Source organism: Microtus ochrogaster, chromosome 6 (genome assembly GCF_000317375.1).
Source record: "Microtus ochrogaster isolate Prairie Vole_2 chromosome 6, MicOch1.0, whole genome shotgun sequence".
NCBI lineage: Eukaryota > Metazoa > Chordata > Mammalia > Rodentia > Cricetidae > Microtus > Microtus ochrogaster.
In genome coordinates this window covers 21,908,511-21,930,520 of record NC_022013.1, presented here as the reverse complement: position 1 = coordinate 21,930,520, position 22,010 = coordinate 21,908,511, and the positions used below count along the sequence as shown (strand labels likewise).

The following is a 22,010-nucleotide window of genomic DNA, read 5'->3' as shown; positions in this document are numbered from 1 at the left end:
ATGTTTGTCTTTGGATTCACCTTCTTATTTAGCTTCTCTAGGATTGCGAATTATAAGCTCACTGTCCTTTAATTATGGCTAGAAACCAAATATGACACTTAGACATTTTTGCAGGATGGTCACATGCTGGATTCTGGTAACAGCAATGAAAGACATTGTTATAGAGGGCTATGAAATTTAGTAAAAACCTTTGCTATTTACTCTGCCTGGAATTATGGTCATGGTGTTTGGCCAGCCTGGGGCAACTGAAACTTCTGTTCTGGTAAAGTTTCCTCCTCAAAAGATTTCATTAATTATGAAAAATGCCCCGTGGACATATATACTGAGTTCTTTTGTATTTGTCATAAATAATGGAGAGGAAACATTTGTCAGAATAGAACAGAGCTGACTAGATAATGCATCACTCCTTTGAATTTTTGTGGAGTTTCTTTTTAAAAATTTTAAAAGATCGATTTTTATTTATGTGCGTAAATCTATTTGAGTATATGCTTCATATATGTGGGTTTCTACCAAGGTCAGGAAAGGATGTCAGACCTCCTGAAAATGGAGTTACAGATCACTGTAAGCCACCTACTGTGGGTGCGGGAAACTGAATTCTATTCCCCTGACCTTCTGGGCCATCTCCCCAGCTCTTCTTTTCTCTTTTTAAGAAGGAATAGCTAACCTTTTGGAGGTTATGGAACAGTCAAGATAAAACGTCTTTGAGGAGGGCTGCAATAAGTTGTCCAAATCTCATTAAGTCAAAGGAGCTCTTCATTCATTAAATTCAGACTTTTTATATGTTGGTCACTAAGGCATCAAAAGTCAACAGTGAGCAAAGCAAATTCTGTATGTCATCATGGGCCTTGTGTCTAGTGAGAGGAGAAGACAATACCTAGAATTATGGAAGTTACAGTGCAGTAAAGTAAAATGAAGGTAAAGGTTAGTGTTTGGGGTCTTTCAACTGGAATGGCTGTGAATGCTGCATTGAGGTGACCTCTTAGCAGAGAACTGAGTAAAGTGAAGGGACTAGCCATGCAAAAGTTGGGAAGTGTGCTTCAAGCTAAGGGAAACAAATATAAAGGCTTCCTTTAACAGAGGAAAAGGTGAGCTTGGCATATCCTGTGACCTCCAGAGGGGCCCATGTGTCTGTGGATCTGTGAGGATGAGTTCCAGAGACTGGAACAGCCGAACTATATAAGTATTTAGAAAGCCTTTGCCCTTTTTTCAATGAAAAGCCATTGGATGGTGATGAGTACAGCTACCGTATATAGAGTGGACATCAGAGTAACAAGGGTGGGAATGAGGAACCAGGTAGGAACAGTTATTCAGAACAAAGTGATGTCAAGTTATATTGAACATGTGAGTAGAGAATGGAATGGATGGAGAGACTAAGAAGATGTTAGATTCAGGATGTAATTTGAAGGCAGTTTGAGTTGACAGAATATGAAAGAGAGAAGACTCAGCAGTAACTCTGAAGGTTTTGGTCTGGTGGGAAGAAGAAGTGCCATAGTAAGATAGGAACCAGGAGGGGCAGTGGCCAGGGGCTGTGGATACCTCTTAGAGAACTAAGAAGAGATGGTAAGTTAGTTCTAGGAGGCTGGAGAGGTCTAGAGTATAGATAGAAATTTGGAGGTCGGATGAAAACAGTAATTGCAGAAGCAGTTGTTTAGAGTAATTCTTGTCAGTGAAGATTTCTGTGCCTTCTTCCAGAGAGTGAAGTGGTGAGAAAGAAGCTATTAGTCACATGCTTTAATGGAGAGTACTTGCTGTTTTCTAGGTTCCTGAAAGTAGCTCACTGCTGATTTTTAAAACATCAACCGCTCATAAATAAGTGCCAGTATTAATCCTTGAAGGATAAGGTATCATGTGTAGACTGGACATAGTACTGTGTCTGTAAGTCCCTTAAGCCAGGCTCCTCCCTTGAGGACCTCCAGCTTCCAGGTTCCACCCACACAGCACTCTAATTGCCCTAACTGCTGGACCCAGTTCCCCACTCTACAGAGTTAAAAGTCCAGTCTCTAGACAAGAAATCTTACCAGTCTTCACTCTGGAAAATTCCACCCTGAAAGGTTTCACCTTTCTTCCAAGTTCTCTGCTGTTTCTCACCCAAGCTGAGGAAGCCACCCTCTTGGTTTTTTCCCTCCCAATAAATCTCTTGTGTGAGGTTTGTTGTGTGGTGTGACTTTGTGGTATTCCTTGGCTCCCGACTGCCAGGATACCTTTCCATACCAGCTGCAATGCTTACAGTATCACCCTTCTCTTTCCTGTGCACAGTCTCACTTATTTGTATTGTTTCACTTTACTGTAGCTTTTTGTTTGTTCCCATTCCCTGGCTAACTTTTGTCTTTGTGATCTCAGAGTACTGGGAAGGCTCTCAAACAACTGTGTGTGATAACAGTAAAAAAGAGCATTGGCTTCAGAGTTTGGCTTCTAGGGTTCCAGTTCTGAATCTACACCTAGCCAGCTGAGTGACACTCACCAGTCCCTTTACTTCTCTGGGCTTTGGTTTTCACTTCTGTCCAGCTAGGACTTTTAAGAGCCCTGGAATTATGAAATTTGTAGAAAGGCAAATGATCAAGGTAAAGAGCATAACTTTGATGTGGGATTCCCCTCTGTATGCTGTGATTATCATTGGTGAATAAAGAAACTGCTTTGGCCTGTTGATAGGGCAGAACTTAGGTAGGTGGGGAACATTAAGCTAAATGCTGGGAGGAAGAAGGAGGAAGTCATGTAGCCCCCAGTGGAGACAGAACTTTACCCGGTAAGCCACAGCCACGTGGCGATACACAGATTAATGAGTTAAATTTAGATGTAAGAGTTAGCCAATAAGAAGCTAGAGCTAATGGGCCAATCAGTGATTTAAATAATATAGTTTCTGTGTGGTTATTTCGGGGCTGAGCTGCTGGGCAGCGAGGAAACAAACAAGCAGCCTCATCCAACATGACTTGGCAGAGCATCCAGCTTTGTTTCCTGGGGATCAGTTTGGAGAGGAACTGATTACTGTTGGGATTAGTAAGAAATAATGGAGAGGAGAACCTGATGAAAGCCTTGATTGTATTTTTATATAGCACTTTCTGGAAGGTACTACGAATCAGTATTTTTGAGGTGGCTGGGGTGACATCATATGTTTGTGAAAGGACTAAAAGCAGGTGAGGTAGATTTTGTGGAGAAGACTGGCAATCAGGTCAGGTTCCCACTGGAAACATGGTCTAAATATTACATTTCATGTTGGCAACAGAGCCCGTGGGAGTCACAGCACCTGTCTCCAAGATGCCAGCACACCAAAAAGGGAAGAATATACCTGTATGACTTTCCTAAATGAATGTTTCTCTTTTTTCTAACCTGCCTTCCTACTCCCATTTTCTCGTTAAATATGTGGAATTTATAACTAAATTAGAGAAAGTTCTAGAATGTGGAGATAGATTTTGGAAGTCAAAAGAAATGAGCTCTTATCCTAGGATTGAAGCAATAGGGAACACAAACCCCATCTGAACTTCCATGAATTTACCAGGTGTTCTGAAGCGAGACAGTTTCCAGAGGGCTGTTTAATCTGCCCTGGAAGGTATTGTCACTTAAAGACTACGTGATATCCAGTGTGGCGTGGCTTTGACTAGTTTTGCTAAATGATCAGTATCTTCCAATGATTCCCTATTGAAACCAGTCAGCAGCTTCTTTTTTTTTTAATTTGATTTTTATTTATTTATTTATTTATTTTTTTTTCGAGACAGGGTTTCTCTGTATCTTTGGTGCCCGTCCTGGAACCAGCTCTTGTAGACCAGGCTGACCTCAGATTCAGAGATCTGCCTGTCTCTGCCTCCCGAGTGCTGGGATTAAAAGTGTGCGCCACCACCACCCAGCTGAATAAATGGTTTTTTTTTTCTGTTTATTTATTAAAGATTTCTGTCTCTTCCCCTCCACCGCCCCCCCCCATCAAGTCCCCCTCCCTCTTGGGAAGTACTCTACAACACATGGGCACAGGAGCAGCTTCTTTTCTAAGTAAGATACAAATCTCCTTCTTGGGAGATATACCCAAGCCAGGTGTAGTTAGTAGTGTCTTAGCTGTAACCAAGCATGAACTAGGAGGCAGAACTGCCCAGGGAAAATTCTGTTGGCTATGTCTGCTGACCCTGAGTTTGAACGAGCATTCCTTGCCATGTTTTGATCTGACATCTTCTGAGAAGAGTAGAACAGTGGAGTTTAGTGTCATGGCTAGGTCTGCTGCCCGGACACACTGCTTGCCCAATCTGTTTTAATAGTATTCAGTGCAGAACTGATTTACCCTAAAAGTAGAGAAATAGAAACCAAGAATTTTTTCATGGGGTCTGGGGTCATTTCCTTGCCTGTTTTTTGGCAGAATCATAATCAGCCTCAACAGAATACATCTGGTGGAGTTAAAAATTGTGTGTGTGTGTGTGAGAGAGAGAGCTCATACTATAAAATTCACATCTTTAAATTTATTCAATGTGTTTTCATATACTAACAAAATTGTACAAAAGCAAAACAGCAAAGTTAAATTTTGACTTGAATCTATGAATGTAATAACAAAGGTCACTCTTTAGGGTTTTTTTTTTTTGTTTGTTTTTTTCTTTTTTGGTTTCTCTGTGTGTCTTTGGCTATCCTTGAACTCACTCTGTAGTCCAGGCTGACCTTGAACTTACAGATCCGCTTACCTCTGCTTCCCGAGTACTGGAATTAAAGACGTGTACCACTACCACCCAGCTCAAAGGTCACTCTTGAGTATCAGGAAACTTGTCTAAAAACTTTGGTCCTTGCTAATTTTTTTTTCTTGTATCATTTTAAAATATGGTTAAAAAAAAAGAAAGAAAAGAGTCAAAGGACATTGAATTTTTCTTAAGATTTACAGTTAGATTTCTTTCTATTTGTGATTACTTTTAACTCTTTTGTTGTTGTTGTTGTTGTTTGTTTGTTTGTTTTTCGAGACTGGGTTTCTCTATAGCTTTGGAACCTGTCCTGGAACTAGCTCTTGTAGACCAGGCTGACCTCGAACTCACAAAGATCCACCTGCCTCTGCCTCCCGAGTGCTGGGATTAAAGGTGTGCACCACCACTGCCCAGGTGTGATTACTTTTAACTCTTAAGTCTTCACATTGGAATTTACTTCTGTGGGTTTGCTATATAGGGAAGAATATTCAAAGCAAAACCAAACAGACATTAGGTGCCCAGAGGAGATCACTTCTGGCATTCATTCCTTCATAGCTACTCATGGTGACTTTAGTACTTTGGTACTTTATGGATAACCAAGGAAGCATTCATAGCTCAGAGACGACTACTTTTAAAGAGGAGAGCTTGGCTTCTTCCCATAATTGTGCTGAAAGATACTACGAGAGCCCAGGACTATCATCTCCCAGGACTTCTCTGCTAACTGTAAAGGAGACTTGTGAAGTCTTCTTGATTTGGTGTGTTAGAACATGTGAACAGTGTGTCTTTGAGTGTGCTCACAAGTCCACATGCATACTCATTTGAATGTTAAGAAATCCCCTATGTTTTTATAAATTGCCCCATTTTCTTTATGCCCTTTTGGTCAACCAGAGTATGGCGGGGTCTCCAGCCTGGGCACATTGGCCCAAGTGTGCTGACAATCAGTACCCTATTGTTTCTTTCCCCTTATGTACTTGGACAGAGGCTGGCACAGCTGCCGGATTGAGGACCACTGTTTGTTGTAACAACAGCCGCAGTACATTCTGCTCTCCACAGAACAGCCATTTTGTCTTGGAGCAGTGGACTAGAGTCTTTCTTACTGCCTTCCTCAATGCTCTGAGAATGATAGTAAGGGAGAGATTTCCTTCTAGGCATGTTTCAGGGCAGGGGTACCTTATCACAAACCAGTGACAGGAGGTGTCTATTAGCATTCTCTTCTGGTTTGGGGTGGGTGTCTCTTTTCCTTCCCTGCCCAATCCTTTGTACTTATTGATTAACTCAGGATAGGGCTCACAAGTGAAGGGAAGGACTTCCTTTTGAAGTTTCTATGGAGAACAGATCTAGGATGTATGGAAGGGATCTATTCTGGTTTTGGATTAATCAAAATGTGGGCTAACTTGTAAATCAATGGCCTAGCCTAAACTTGATCCTGGGACCCTGAATCATTCTTCAGCAGGAAGATGAAGTCGAAGTTCCAAAGATTAAAAAACCTTGGTCACTGATTTACCCAGAAATGTTGTCTACGGTGTATCTACTTCTGACTTCTCAGATAAATGTTGTTAGCTTTAGCCCGTCTCCGTTACCTTTCCTGTTGCTGTGATAAAATGTCTGGCAAAAGTGATTTAAAGGAGGAGGGTTTATTCTGGCTCCCAGTTGGAGGAGCAGTCTTTTGTGGAAGGGAAGTTGAGGTAGCAGGAGCTTGAAGGAGCTGTTCACAGTTACATCTGCAGTCACAATGAGAGCAGTGAGTGCTTGGCTTACTTCCTCATTTTATTCAGTTCAAGACCTCAGCTAGTGGAATGGTGGCTCCCTTAGTCAGGGAATCTTCAAACCTAAATTAATCTGATGTAGATTATACTCAGAGACTTGTCTCGTAGGTAATAATAGATAGATTTCCATCAAGTATTAACCACCAGAAGTCCTGTTAGCACTGTTGGTGTGGCCCTTGGCTTAGTACTTAATAAGCATTCCATTTTTCTCACCTAAAGTATCTTAGAAGCTAGTAATGGGAATTAAGTGAATTAACGTGTTCAGTAAATACACGCTCTTTCTATAAGGATCCAGAAGAGGGTACAAGCATGGGATACAGCTCATGCTACACTGCTTACTCATTGAGAAGTCAGCGTGGACTCCCATGCTGGTTCAAAGTTCATGGGAACTTCTAAGACACATTACTGTATCCAACAAGTAGCCCCTATCGTGCGCTTATTTCATGGATAGAACGTTTCAGAACAGCCTACTTATTGAATTACGTTAGTATCATGAGGCTTTGTCTATAGTCCCTAGAACAGTCTAGAATTTCTTTCTGCATTCCTGCTAGAAGATTGTTGAGGTGTAGTCTTAAAAGTGAGTTATAGCTGACTCAGAGGGACTTGATAGCCTCAGTGTACCTTTATCTTCCTTTGTACCTTTGTTCCTGATTCGGATCCTGGTTAGCCATTTTACTCTAAGAGATGATTCTTATTTAAATGGTAGGTTTTTAAATAATATTGATGACCCATGAATGATCTGTACCCACAGTCTTCCTATATACTAGCAGTTATTGCTAGATTTTCATTAATTTGTACAAAGGGGCAGTTGCCTCTAGGAATGATCATAACAACGACTTTTACCCTTAAGAGACCCAGAAATCTTTGACAAGAACCAGATTCCTAGCATAATCTCTGTAAATCTCTTACACACACACAGCCCTACACCCCTTGTAATCAGACTCCAGACTGTGCAGAACAAGAGAGCTTTGATGAGTGATGAGGTAGGCAACGGCTTTTCTGTGAAGTATTCTACTTGCTGGAAACAATCGTGCAGGGCTCAGTTTCAGTTCAGGTTGGGTTACTGCAGGACTGAATAGAGATGAGGAAGAAGATTGCTCTTAGAGATTACCTAGGGTCACCTGCAAAGGACCAGCTATGTCTGTCATGTACTGATATACCTTCAGAAACAGAAGCAATAAAGATGGGACTCCAGGTACTCTAAGGCAAAACCCAGTGCAGCTTTGTCAATCCTCGTTGCTTTAAGAAAGGAGTGATTACAAAGTTTTCAGCATTATGGTCCTTATCCCAAAATTTTGTCTGGAACTCATGTGACATCATCACTTCTCTCCTTCTCCATCTGCCAGTGCTGTGGGAAATGAATTTGAAGCATGCATCAGGAAAGGCATAGTGTAGTACTTCTTTTCAACCTCAAGTTGGAGTCTTGCTGGAGGTGAGTGTGCTGGTAGAGAAAAGGGATGAGAATGATTGCTCTATTTTCAAGCTAATGGGGAACTGGATGTAAAATAAGCTGGACATGCACTGTAGACCTACTCTGGACAAGAAATCAGCCCAATGTTGGCAGGCTATTTGTTGTGAATGCCAAATCTATTATCAGTAAAACATGTAGTGTATTCAAGACAGATCCAGTTGCCTCTGAAGCTGCCATTTCTGTGGTTCCACAGTGGTTGTGTTGCTAGTCCTATGCAAGAACTGGGTAGGAAATCTGCCAGGCAGGAGTGTAACTGAACATAGTTCTAGCTGGAACAGAGCAGAGGATCTCAGGCCTCTGTGAGGATGGAACAAGTGGGATCTCAGTAAAAAAAAAAAAAAATCTCATCCTAAGTCATTTACCACCATTGTTATGCTACTCCTCCAGTTCTAGAGATAGCTTCTTGAATATTTACTTTCTATAATATTTGAAATTATGAAACCAATTGACCTGGAATGTGATTTTTTTAGAAGTCATAGTACATGTTTGTTCTTGGTTGCTGCCATTTGGATCTAGAAAAGACATCTTTCCACCTCCATGAAAGTTCAATGATTCTTCCTTACCATACTTCAAAAAGATATTGAAAAACGTTTTGAAATGACGAGGAAAAGTGTAAAAAACAGTCATTTGTCTGCCTTTGAATCCCAGCTTACTGTGATTTAATAGTTTGTCTTCTTTAAGACTTAGTACTCAGTCTTTAAAATGGGGGTAACATGATTCATCTGATTATTCATTTGGGCTCCTTGCCAGAAAAGAACCCAAATTCTGGATGGTGTTATAAATAGTTAACTGCTTTATGAATATTTAGCTTTGGATGTTATTTTGTCTATTATAGAACTTATTCTAACAAATTGAATAGATTCTTGATCACAGATAGTCTTCAGTGGTCCAAAAAGAGTTGGAGGTTTTTGAAGGTACCTTACATTCTATGGTCAGTTTCAATTGTAGGCTATGTTATTAAGGACTTTGATATCCCAGGGTACAGGGAACAGTGAATGAAAGGCAGGGGCATGTGTGCGTGCATGTGTGTGTGTGTGTGTGTGTCTGTGTGTGTGTAGTGTATATTTAGAGCTGTTGGTCTGATCACATTCTTTTGTTGTCTTGCAGAGATCCGGGCTCAGCTCACAGAGCAGATGAAATGCTTAGACCAGCAGTGTGAACTCCGGGTGCAGCTGTTGCAGGACCTGCAAGACTTCTTCCGCAAGAAGGCTGAGATTGAAATGGACTACTCTCGAAACCTGGAGAAGCTAGCTGAGCGCTTTTTAGCCAAGACTCGAAGTACCAAGGACCAACAATTTAAGTAGGGACTTCATAGCAATTGCTTTTAGAAACTTTGAGAGTGTGGTCTGAGTTGCAGGGAAGCAAAGGGTACCTCTTAGATCCAGGTTGCTTCTTGAACCTACAAGCTTCAAATTTGTTGAAATCCCTCAAGAACTCTTCCTTTTTCACATCAGTCTTAATGGGCAGTTCTCTATCTAAAAGAGATCAGAATAAATAGCGAGCCAAGCTAATGTATGTCAGCCAGTGGTCTAAAGTGTGTGTGTGTGTGTAGCTAGTAATAGGTTTAATTATGACATTTTACACATGTATGCAATGTATTTCAATTATATTTACTTATACTGCCACCGTACCACCACACTACCCTCTCCTGCTCCCTTCCATTCCAGCTAATTCCCTTTGTCTTCCTAGATAGCCCCAAAGGAAAGATTGTTGAGCATTCATCCAACTAATATCCATTGCACATTCCTTGAACTCCTTCATAGTGCCTTGAGATATGACAGAGAGCAAGCATGTCCTTTCCACATGGCCTTTTAATTAGAATGAGGAGATGGGAAGTAAACAAATTACAGTCAGGTAATTTAAAGTTGAGTGAGTACTATGGAATTATAATTCATGTGGTTCAAGGACCTAGAAAAGGGGGCCATTTCTATTATCCTTTGAACATTACTTCATGCTTGATTTATTCCAGCCAATTTCCATATTATCCTAAGTAATAATCCAATTGTTAGCTCCTTTTAATACCTGCTAGGTATTGTGATTGTGCTCATTCCTATGGTAATAAGATAAGCTCTGGAATTTTTGGTTAACAAGTAAAAGAGCCATGCAAACTATATAGGAAAAGGGACTTTAATAAAGACAGGAGAAAATGAATATTTTCAAAAACAGTGAAAAACAAGGTTAAATAAGTAGAATGGGTCCCAAAGGATAGATAATGCTTTGATAGCAAGCATAGAAGCTCATATTTGACATGCCCTGTGGTAATGAGCCTTTGAGGATGTTGTATTGAGACAGACCCAAGGAAAAGTATGGGTAAAATTATATAATTTTTTTAAATCCAAGAGAAGTATGTTAAGCTTTGAGGGTAGTACATATAGAATTGGATAGTGTCTAGAAAGGAGCAGTAGGGATGTATTTGTGTTAGTCAGCTTTCTGTTATTAAGACCAGATAACTGAGATAAATAAACTGTAAAGAGGAAAAGTATTGTGTTTTGTTTGGCCTCATGGTTCCAGAGGTCCTAAGTCCATAGTTGTTTGATCTACTTTTGGGGAGCCCTGTGGTGGTATGTAGCATGTGGAGGAGGAGGAGGCCTGTTCCTTCATGATGGTCAGGAAACAGAGAGAGGATGAGGTTAGGATTCCATCAAAGACAATCCCCCAGTGTCCTAGACTCCTATTAATAAATAGATCCTACCTCCTAAAGGTTCTGCTGTTGTCCAGCAGTAAACAAGCCTTTACCACACAAACCTTTGGTCAGCCTTTCAGCCTTATATGATAGCACTATTCAAGAGGTATTTGAGAAATTAGACAGGATTGGATAACTGATTGGATAAAAATAATCTAAATGGTTAGGTGACCTGGTATCTCTAACCTGGCAATCAGAAGAATTGTGGTGTCCTCTATAACATAAGGGCATGGAGGAATCAGGTGCTTTAAATAGCGACTCTGCTTTGAGTAGTTGAGTTTGAGGCACTGTAAGGATTTCAGGTACCCAAGTTGAGATGTGGTACTACTGAGCTAAATGGTTTTGAGTGGGGATACATATTAAATCTGTAGTGTAAACAATATGTAAATATAGAAGAGAGAATAAGAACCAAGAGCCAAAAACCTAAGGCTTAAGAGGTCTCCCAGTGTTGGCAGGCAGTAAATATTTTTCCTAGGAAGATAGAAAATTCTAAAAAGAACTAAAAGGGAGTCAGTGCCTTCTCCTCGACAGGTCAAAGATGGGAGGTTTTATATGTCAGGGAACTAGAAGTGTTTCAAGGGGAGCTTGATCAGAGTCAGTTTTAGCAGTTTTTTACTAACATTTTGGGCTGAAGGCATTCTGAGAGAAAGAAGCAAAGCAGAGCAAGATGAGCTTGAAGGCTAGAGGGACAGTTCAGTGTTTAAAAGTGCTTCCTGCTCTTTAGAGGATCCAGATTGCTTTCCTAGAACCATGTCAGGCAGTTCACACCCATCTGTAGCTCCAGAAGTCTATTGCCCTCTTCTGGCCTCTCTGGGAACGGTATTCATTCACTTCATTCACAACACACACACACACACACACACACACACACACACACACACACACACACACACACACCAAAAAAAAAACAACAACAACACATACTCTCTTCCTCTCTCTTCTGGCCTCTCTGGGTACTGTATTCATTCACACACACACACACACACACACACACACACACGAATTAAATCTTTTTTTAAAAAGTCTGAAAACAAAAAGCTTTCTTCTCTTAGAATGGAACATCTGAATTGCTGGTCACATAATAGCAATTTCACATAGTACAGCCTACTACAAGAAGAGATGAGTCATAGGAACAAATGCACATAATAAGGATAAGATGGAGAAAAACTAAACAAGAACTCCAGACAGCATTCTGTATTCAGACTAATTTATTCCTGAAAATACCAACAAAAATCAGATAGTTGAGAGTCTCTCAGTTTTATATGGAATAAATGGGTTTTTCCCTTATAAATGTATATGTGAAATTCTAAATTATATTTCATTTGTTATTTTTAAGCCTTTTGTACCTTTTCCTCTCATTTTCTTCTTTTTCCCCATAATTAAACCTATGATCTATTTTCTTAAGTCCAGTGATCATCTGAACAGTCCACTTGGCAAAATTCTGCCTTGTCTCTACTTGTTAGCATTACACTGTAATGGAATATTCATTTTTCCCTTTTCCTCCTCATTTCTGTGTAGCAGAAGACAGCCTAGTGCTCAGATGTTTATGTGCTATAAGCAGCTGTGCTCCTGCAACATTTTGTATGTAGCACTAAAATTTTTGTCCTTTTCTTCTTTTTGGGGGGTGTATACATAAAGGGCATTTTAGACATGACTAGTTTGGTTAAGAAAGGTGTGGATGCTATAGTAAACCTTAAATAATAATTGCATATAAAAGATAGGTATATATTTTTCTGTAGATAATAGTTTGCTAGCCAGTCAGGACAGTGTCAAGCTCCTTGTCCCACCCTTAGAATGTGTCCATTCTACTTTGTATGCCCATATAGCTCATTCTTACCATATCCCATTTCATCAATTCAGAAAAACAGCAGGGCAAGAGGGCACTATATCTTTATTCTTTAAAGGTATAGTCTGACAGTGGCACATACATGCCTTTAACTCATATCCAGCTGGACAGAACTTAGTCACATGGTTATGCTGTGCTGTAAGGGAAACTAGAAAATATATTTATTAACTTAGGTGACCTAGAAAGTAGTCTCTATAAAGGGAGAGATGTTGAGGGACAGTGTTTGCAATATTGTCTATGTGTCATGGTATATGGAAGGACGGTATGTGATCATACATAGTGCACATAAGAGAGTGATTTGTTCTGGTTGGAGGTGAAGTTCAGTGGATAGGAATGGGAAAATAAAACTGCCAATGCTATGTACTATTCCTGAATATTCTATATAATAAGACAGTGAAAGATCTTAAAGAGGAATGAAGAGATGAAGAAAGAAACATTTTAGATAGACAGTAGTGTCACCAACAGCCCAGAGGTGAGGAAAACATGGCTGGGGGTAACTTATCTGCTTCTCTGAACAATATGAATTATAACTATAATACTAAATGACCTTGGAAAAGTTGGTAAACCAGAGTTTACAGAGGTTTATGAATATTGGCCAATAGGTTAGGACTTTGTTTATAAGGATAAAGTAGCTACTAACTATTTTTGAGCAAGAAACTGAATTATCTATGCTTTAGAAAGACTAGATGAAAGGGCATTGTAGGGAGGCATGGTCCAGTGGGGAGGGTGATATGAGCCAACATAGAAGTCATGCCCTTGGGAACAGAAAAGATGGAGCAACATGTGAAGACGGGAACCACCTGAGTCAAACAAGCTGAGATAGAGAAAGCACTTTTTGGTCCTCTAAACTTTGGAGTAGGAAGTGTACTGTATCTTCATTGAGCCAGCAAACTGTAGCCTCGGTTTTGCTGACTCTGTGACTGGTCCCAGAATAGTTCATTCTCAGCAGGCACTTGTCACTTCCCCCAGAGCTGTAGCAGCTGTTGGCCCAGTAATGCCATGAATTTGTCTGCCTGTGCTGCCAGGAGAACAGCTGCCAGCAGCAGCTCTGGATAGATCCCGCTCTGGGATGTGGAATTTATTCAACTTGGGATGGAGCAGGTTGGCTAGGCTGAAGACAGTGCACATGGCTTCATCCCACCCTTTTCCAGGCCTGTCTATTACTCCGGCTCCATTTCAGTCATCCATCCTAGGTTAGGATGGTTGTTTTGTTGTAGTTTTAAGTGGCACTTTAGGAACAAATATTGCCTAACTACTTATTTTCATCTTCTCTTGGAAATTTCTTCCCTGGAAGCCATTACCGTGTCACCCTGGTGGCTGTGCTTTCTGTTCTTTGTGCCTATTCACCTTTTGTCCTTCCCCACATGGCTCAGTACAGATGTGCTCATTAAAGCCTATGTAGCTTGACTCATGCAAAATCTGACCTGACGGTTCCATTCCTCTTCTCCAGACAGTAAGAGATGCTACAGATAACTAGAGAGATTACTCATTCTACCTTTTGCTTTAAGACAGGTAATATGGCCTCCCTGTCCCCTGATTTTGTCAGACTTGTTTGATTAAAAGCAGAGAAAAAATATTATGTGACAGTAGGAAGCCTTCATATGGAAGATATTTCTGCATATTTTTTACTCTTTGAAGAGCATAAATGTATTCCTATTTGTTGTTGAGCCTTTGATTGCCTCTTTAAGTGGAATTTGTGTTAATGTTGCCCCACAGGATTCTGAAGGGTTCTAATTAATAATGTGCTGGCTTTTCTTCTTTTCTTTCACATGGGCTTGCTGTAAATTACTTTCCAGTTCATTTGGTTTTGATCTCCTACTTTTAATAACTAATATCTTTGTTTTATTTTGAGGTAGTTTCTCTCCCCAACTCCCACCCCATGTGGAGTTTTAGAGAAGCAGTATGCTTGGTTATCCTGCTGTGTTCGTTACACAGACCTTATGCTGCTTAATAATCTGTTGTTAACATCTTTTTTCTCCATCTTTTCCTTTTCCTTAATAAATATTTGTTGGACATTTTTAAATTAAATCCCTCTTAGAAGAGGGATCCCAAAGAAATTAAAGGGACCATAACTGAGGCAACCCCGCCCCCCCCAAAACCCCAGTATTTTACTTTTGCTAATATTAAATTAGCATTATCTGAAGGTGGACACACAGAAAGTAATTTTACCTATTTGGTCTCTATGAGTTATGTTACTTTTTTAGGAAGGATGCAAGAGAGCCTGGCCTCCGTATCTCATGAATCTGGTAGAGGGCTGGGTGGGGAGTTGGCTCCGCAGTTAAGAGCACTGGTTGTTCTTCTAGAGGACCTGGGTTTAGTTCGTAGCACCTACATGGTCGCTCATAACCTTCTGTAATCCCTATTCCATAGGAACTGATGCCCTGTTCTGACCTCTGGGAGTATCAGGCTTCAACATGATATACAGATATACATGCAGGCAAAATAGTCAAACACAAAGAAATATAAAATAATAGAATTTGATAGATATTCAACTTTAGCACTCCCTTTAGTGAAAGACTTAGTGCAAATTAATTAAGAAAAATTCTTATAGAGCTCATGTGCTTGGTCTTGGGCCTAGCCTATGTATATACAAAGGTGCTGTAGGTGCTTTCCTTCTGTTAAATGGAGTCTTTCTTCAAAGTCAAAGTTCTTTACTACTCTCACAAGATGACATTGGTTGAAAAGCAGAATCAACTGGCCATGGAGAATATTATAGCTCTGACTGCAAGTGAGAAAAAAGGTGGAAAATCAGAGAAAACAGAGATTCTCTTTGAGTTTGGGTTGACCTAAGGAGGACAGCAGCAATAGGAAACATAAAGTTGTTGAAAGGAAGAACTCCATGACTTCCTAGGACTAGCACATCCCCCAGGAAAGTTTTGCCCAGATGTAGCAGCATCTGGTGTTAAGCACAAGTTGGCCTCCCTTCCCTGTGGCTCAAGTTACTATTACTGAGACATTACCAAGAAATTCCTTCGTATGTTTTCCTCTGGCCCATTCCATATAGAACTTTAGATGATAGCTTGTATTTTTTAAAGGAGTTGTTGGCAGTTGGCAAAAGGAGACTGCAGAGTGCTCAGTCCTAAATGGAACATATCTACTTCCTTCTCTCCTTCCAAGGCTCAGGGATCATTGCAGAAGAGGAGTGGAAAGTGTCAAAGCCAGAGGTAGTGGATGACTGCAAAGAGACAATGTCTTCTGGACACAGGACCATTGCACATATGAACTCAAAGCAGTTGTGACAGCATATACAAGACCTGTGCAAGCCTAAGCTTGACCAAGCCCCAATATGGAGATGGGAGTTGGACACAAAATTCCTCCCTTAGCCATGACACTATTGGCAATTGCTAGCTGCTGGGAGAGAGAGGGGGGAACAGTTTTCTCTGAAAGTAGCTTCTGTCAAGTCAATCAAACTCTAGTGGAAGACCACACATCCAAAAAAATTTGAACAGCACAGCAGAGATTGGTCTTGTTTTTTTCTTTTTTCTTTTGAAGGAATCCAAAGTTGGATGTAGAAGGACAAGAATAGAATACATCTAGGAAGAGTTGGGGGGTGAATAAAGCACATATAAAACTCTCAAAGAACTAATAAAAAAATAAAAGGTGTAGGTAGATAGGAGTTCATAAGAAGGCAACTTGAGTATTGACAAGGGTGATTGGCCAGTCTTTGGAACTGAAAAATAATTCTCTTGAAAGCTTTTTGCAATGCTTTGCAACTTAGTAGAAAAACATACTCCCAAGCTTTGAACCAGGTAAACTTAAGTCTAAACCTGATCTCTTCTCCATATAGCTTGAGCTAGTCATTTAACCCTTTAAGCATCAGTTTCCATATCCATGACGTGTGGAGAGTAATACCTTGAGGAGCTGGTCTCAGGATTAAATATAGTATGTGAAGTACTAAGTTAGCACCTATACTTAGTAGGTGCTCAGTAGAAATTAGCTGATAGAATCGCCACCACCACGGGAAGAGTGTAGCAAGAAACTATTGGGGTTTCTGTAAAGAGTAGTGTCACCTGAGTAGGTAGAAAACCAGTTCTGTTTAACGTCCTGAAGTGCTCTCCATGGAGTCCAGCAGGCCAGTGCAGCAACAAATGTGGTTACTGGATTCCTGGTCTCAGGAAGCCAATTAAAAGCTCACACTTCTACTTAAATGGGTTTATTTCATTGTTCTGGGATAGAGAATGATAGATGGGTCAACAGCAAAACATGCTTTTTTGAGCATCTGGGGGTATGCCGGACTTCCAAGAGCTTCCTATGCTTCCTAGGATCTGACACTATAGGGTAAGCAGGTCACACTTCAAGCTTTTCATTCCACAGTAGGCATGTCCTTTGACATGGGGGATAGGACAATTATAGTACAGGAATATATACTGTACTATATATAGTACTATATATATACAGTACTATATAGTACTGTAAGCATAGCAGTAAACCCAGGGAGCAGTGTGTAGCTCCATCTCTGGATCTTTAATTCTTAAGAATTCACAGCCAATTAAATGCATTGTCTTTGACCTAGTTTTCTTTTAAAGACAAAAGCCATGCCTTCTTGTTGGGAACTGTGTTAAGTGGGAGGGTTTCCAAGATAAGAAGAAAAGACAGTTTCTGCTGCACAGTTTTATTTTTTATTGTTGTCTGGGGAAAGTCAGGCAGATTGTAAGAGAATAATAGTGCATATCCACACGGGCACATGAATCTAAAAATAGAATACCATTTAAAGCAGGTACTAGTAGTTCCTGAGAAGAGAGAGATGGCAGAATATTCAGGAAGGGACCCATACTTGGTTCAGCCAAAGAAAAGTAAAAGATAGCACAATTATGTTCTCAATTAAATTTGGTCCCATGGCAATTGAAGTAAAGACTTTAATATCTTAGTTCTCTGCTGCGCTGAAGTATCACACTGTGAGGAGATGTGGAATCATGTGGGAAGGGCTCAGTGTTAATGAAGGATTTAAGGAGGCTGAGAAAAAGTAGGGTTTGAATTTTTCATTGCAGCAGGATAGCTTTATTCTGCTACCTCCTGTTTCTTCTACTTACAAACTTACTGCTTCTTGTGTTTTACATTCTGAAAGGATCAATGAAATAGGTCTGCATCTTAACATTTTTGGTGCACAGGATCAGAACAAACCGAACAAATTAGGATTATATTTAGTGGCAAAATACTGAGCTGTTTTAGTCTATTTCTGCTTAAGTGATGGGAACAGGGCATCCTTGCATGAAATTCAGACATCCCTTCCTGGCAGCCTCTAGTGTTAAAGTAGAGGCTGTAGAACAAGTCTGGCAGCTCTCAGTCTGAACCTTTGTAAACAACAGATGTTTCTAACTGAGTTCTAGGGGGTGGAGGTTGAGGTTTCTGTTGATGCTTGAAATTCTTTGAATTTATAGGCAGTGTCTTGGGGATTCAGCAAGAGGAGGAAGCTGTAAGGGACTGATTTTGCAATGTTCAGGTGGAAATGCCTCTGACAGATTTCCTTAGAACACAAAGCACTATTGAATGGACTCTGAATAGAGACTGAGAGGTACCCAGGGAAGCAAGCCCAGTAAGAAAAGCTCAGCTTCAATGGTATATTGATTTTCTGCCTTCCTCCCTCTTATACCCCTCATTTGTACACCTCTGACTTTGTTAGCCCCTTCCTTGTGTGCTCTTCCTTGTCACAACATATTCAGACAGCTGCACAGCATAGACTCTCTTCATTAGTACCTTCAAAGTGGTATGGATTCTTACAGTGTACAGATTTCTGTGTAATGCACTTTTCTAGGATATATATATATATTTGTATTGTAAATATATAAATATATATATATATATATATATATATATATATATATATATATATATATATATATATTTGTATTTTTAGGTTGGAGTCTCACTGTTGAACCCATGATCCTCCTTCCTGCTTGAGTGCTAGGATACATGGCCCTTTTCTTGGATTCTAAGCTTATTTTTGTACTTAGTGTTGATTTTGCAAGATTCCCATTACATCATTAATCACCACCAGTTAGAGATAGGTCAAGATGGAGTGACTTAAAGCAGTTTCAGTTCTGCTTCTATGTCTCTCCTCCTCCTCCTCTTTTTATGGTACCAGAGCTCTAATCCAAGATCCCACATATGCTAAGCAGGTCTTCTGCCTCAGAGCTACATTCCCAACCCTGAGTGCTGCCTTTCCCTTATCCCTGTCACCCAGATTCCAGGTATATGTACTAAGCATGAATGCCTAGAACCCTTATACTTCACAGCCTAGTTAGAAAATCCAGAATGGAAAAATGCATATGCAGTATATGATACAACAACAAATAAATGTTTGGAAAGCTTCTCACTTTTAATCAAATGAAGAAAGACAATATATCAAGATTTGGGCACATTTTTGTGCCACTTTATTTAGATAGAAACAACTGTTTTGAAAATCTTTGATTAAGATCACTTGTTATTTGGGGACTAAGGATGTGTTGCAAGGACGTGTATGATTCTGAAAGCAGGTCACTTCTGGCTGTTCTGTGCAGAAGTTTAGAAAATAGATGAATACCAATTCTAGTAGGCTTGTTCTTTTTTGTTAATTTTTGAATAACTTATTTTTATTTTATGTGCATTGATGTCTCACCTGCATGTGTGTCTGCGTGAGGGTGTCAGATCCCCCGGAACTGAGTTACAGACAGTTGTGAGCTGCTGTGTGGGTGCTGGGGATCGAACCCAGGTCCTCTAGCAGAGCAGCCAGTGCTCTCAACTGTTGAGCCATTTCTCCAGTTCTTTAGCCAAACATTTCTGAGTGCTCATGTATGCCAGGGCTCTGCCAGGAATGAAATACAGGTAGTAGAATAAGCTGCCATGTCAATAGAGACTGTACTTTTGTTTCCCCGCCACCCAGACCTGAATAATCATACAAAAAATATCTTAATTATACAACACTGTTTGGCTATTGAATGGCTCAGGCATATTCCTAGCTGGCTCTTACATCTTAAATTAACCCATTTTTATTATTTTATATTTTACCACAAGGCTTGTGGTTACCTCACATCTTGCTTTCTTGGGTGGCTACATGGTGTCTGCCTGATTCCACCTTTTTTCCTGTATTCAGTTTAGTTTTCCCGCCAATTATATTCTGCCCTGCAATAGGCCAAAGCAGCTTCTTTATGGTAATAACACATATTCATAGCTATAGAAGGGAATACTATTTTAATTAATGGAGGTTACTGATTAATGTGAAATAGTTTAAGTATGTATGTGTATTTTTGTGTTCCCATAAAGGCGCGGAGCTCAAGCCAAAGAACCAAAATTGTTGAGGAATATGTTTAGACACTCGAATAAACACTTGGCTTCATTTTCATCATCACTTCTGCACAGGTTCTTGAGTCATGTGGAGATCAGTTTATACAAAAAAGCCAGAGTAACATATAATTAATGACAAAGGAGAGAGAGGGAAATGGCTTCACTTTCTTCCAGAGTGGAATCCTTGACAATTTTTAATTTTATATTTAATTATATTTTATAATTATAGAAAAAATTTAAGAATAATACAAAGAGTAGCATATACCATTTTACCTAGATTAAAAGTATGGTTAACATAGCATACACTTACTTCATATGTTTTTTTTTTCTTTTCATGTGCAATTTACCGTGTTTGTGTTCCTGAAACACTTCAGAATAACTTGTAGACATGGTATTCTTTTATCCCTAAATATTTCAGTGGGTGTCTGCCAAAATTATCCTTGTTTTTTAATATAGTTGCAGTGTGATTGTCAAAATCAGACCATGAAGATCACCATGATAATACTTAATCCATAGTCATTCAGATTTTACCAGTTATTTAAAAAAGTCCTTTTGAGAAAGAAAAATTCACAATTGTGTAGTTATCTCAAAGTGTCCTTTAATGGAGAATAAATTCTAACTCTTTGTACTTTATAACATTTTTTAAAGCATTTGACCCAAAAATCGCTACTGAATTTGCTATTCTAATCTTCTGATAATACTGTCTGTGATTTGATTCGGGTTACAAGCTTTGGTAGAAGTGCTGTCGGGGTTACTGTCATGGTTTGCTCAGTATGCCACTTGTTGGTGATTTGCTCTGTTACTGATAACAATAACTTTGATCAAGTGCTATATATCAGGTTTCTTAATTTTTTATGTAACTCTTAAAGCTATTCTGTCCTGTGCTTTGAAATTAAAGGACATATCATGGAGACATTTTAATTCTGTGTATAATTACCAGTAGTTTTATCATCTGTTGATAATTCTTGCTTGAATCATTTTATTAGGAGGAGGAAGATAGTCACCAAAGAGTCATTTTTCTAATTCTCTGAGTCCTTATACATTTTTTTTGCATGGGATTTTGTAGAAGGTTGTTTATATCACTGTGGACTGGATTTTTACTTTCTTCAGTAGTTTACCTTAACATTTTTATTTATCTCTGTGTTCATGGTGTCTTATATTTGATTATTGACATTATGTCAAACTGGATCCTGTGTCATTATGACATGTTTTATTTTCATCTCTTTATAGTGTAAAATGGTCCAGGCTCAGACTGAGCTTGCCTTGTTTCTGCTCTAGAAAGTCATTTCTTTAGAGAGTCCTGATTGCATTTAGTATGGAATTTGCTTATGCATGCTATTTGTTACTGGAGTTTAACTATTTATCTCTGTCATCAAAGGTAGTAGACAGAGGTAGGTCTAAGAACCAACACCCATGTACTTATACTTTCTTTCTCCATTTATATTTAGGTGCTTCTCTATTTATGATAGGATAACATTGTGATAAATTCATAGTAGGCTGGAAATATCATAAGTTGAAAGTTCATTTAATACACTTAATTTAATAAGCTCCATAACTTAGCAATATAGCACATTTTGGAGTATTAATTATTTATACTTGTGATCACAAGTTGGTGATTGCCCAGAATCACCAGAGTCATACTGCCTGTGGCTATCCAGGAATAAATTAAAACTAAAAATTTAGAATATAGTTTCTGCTGAATGCTTATTGCTTTGACCCCATTGTGAAGTAAAAAGGGGGAAAAAAACGTTTAAATTCAACCATTATTAATCCAGAAACTATCTCTACTTATTTATATTAAAGCCTGTGAGTTCACATTAATCTTCAGTTCTGTTCTGATGTCAAATGTTTTATTTAAATGTTCCCACTTTCCACTTTTGTAATTCTCTTCTCTGAACAGTGAGGACTTCTCTGAATAGTCTAGTCCTATTAGCCATAATATGTTTAATTAGTTATTCTGTCCTAGACTGTAGACAGAATGTAGTTTCATAACTGCTAACTCACACTTTTGACAATACTGACTCAGTTGTTATACTGGCTTAGAGTATTCAAGTTTTTGTTTTCCAGACAAAATTGTGTTCAAAGAGTTGTTCCTTAGTGCTTTCTCCCTCAAACCTCAGACTTTCACTATAGTCATATTATTTATTGGAAATACAATTCTATTTCTATTTAATTTTTCTTCTCCAGGTTGAGAACTTAATTAAAATTCTTGCATCCAAATCTTTTTCTTTTTTTTTAAATTTCTTTATTTATTGAGGATTTCTGCCTCCTCCCCGCCACCGCCTCCCATTTCCCTCCCCCTCCCCCGATCAAGTCCCTCTCCCTCATCAGCTTGAAGAGT

At 39.3% G+C, this 22,010-nt stretch overlaps 1 protein-coding gene across 5 annotated transcripts in view; it reads left to right on the top strand.

Annotated features, from left to right (window-relative positions):
* The window catches only part of Srgap2 (SLIT-ROBO Rho GTPase activating protein 2), a 225,990-nt gene that overhangs the window by 83,663 nt on the left and 120,317 nt on the right, over positions 1-22,010 (top strand). For all 5 annotated transcript variants that reach the window (XM_013346755.1, XM_005348323.2, XM_026779645.1 and 2 more), the window contains exon 3: positions 8,988-9,180. In XM_013346755.1, coding sequence (XP_013202209.1) covers positions 8,988-9,180 — 193 coding nt within the window. The remainder of the gene's footprint in view (positions 1-8,987; positions 9,181-22,010) is intronic.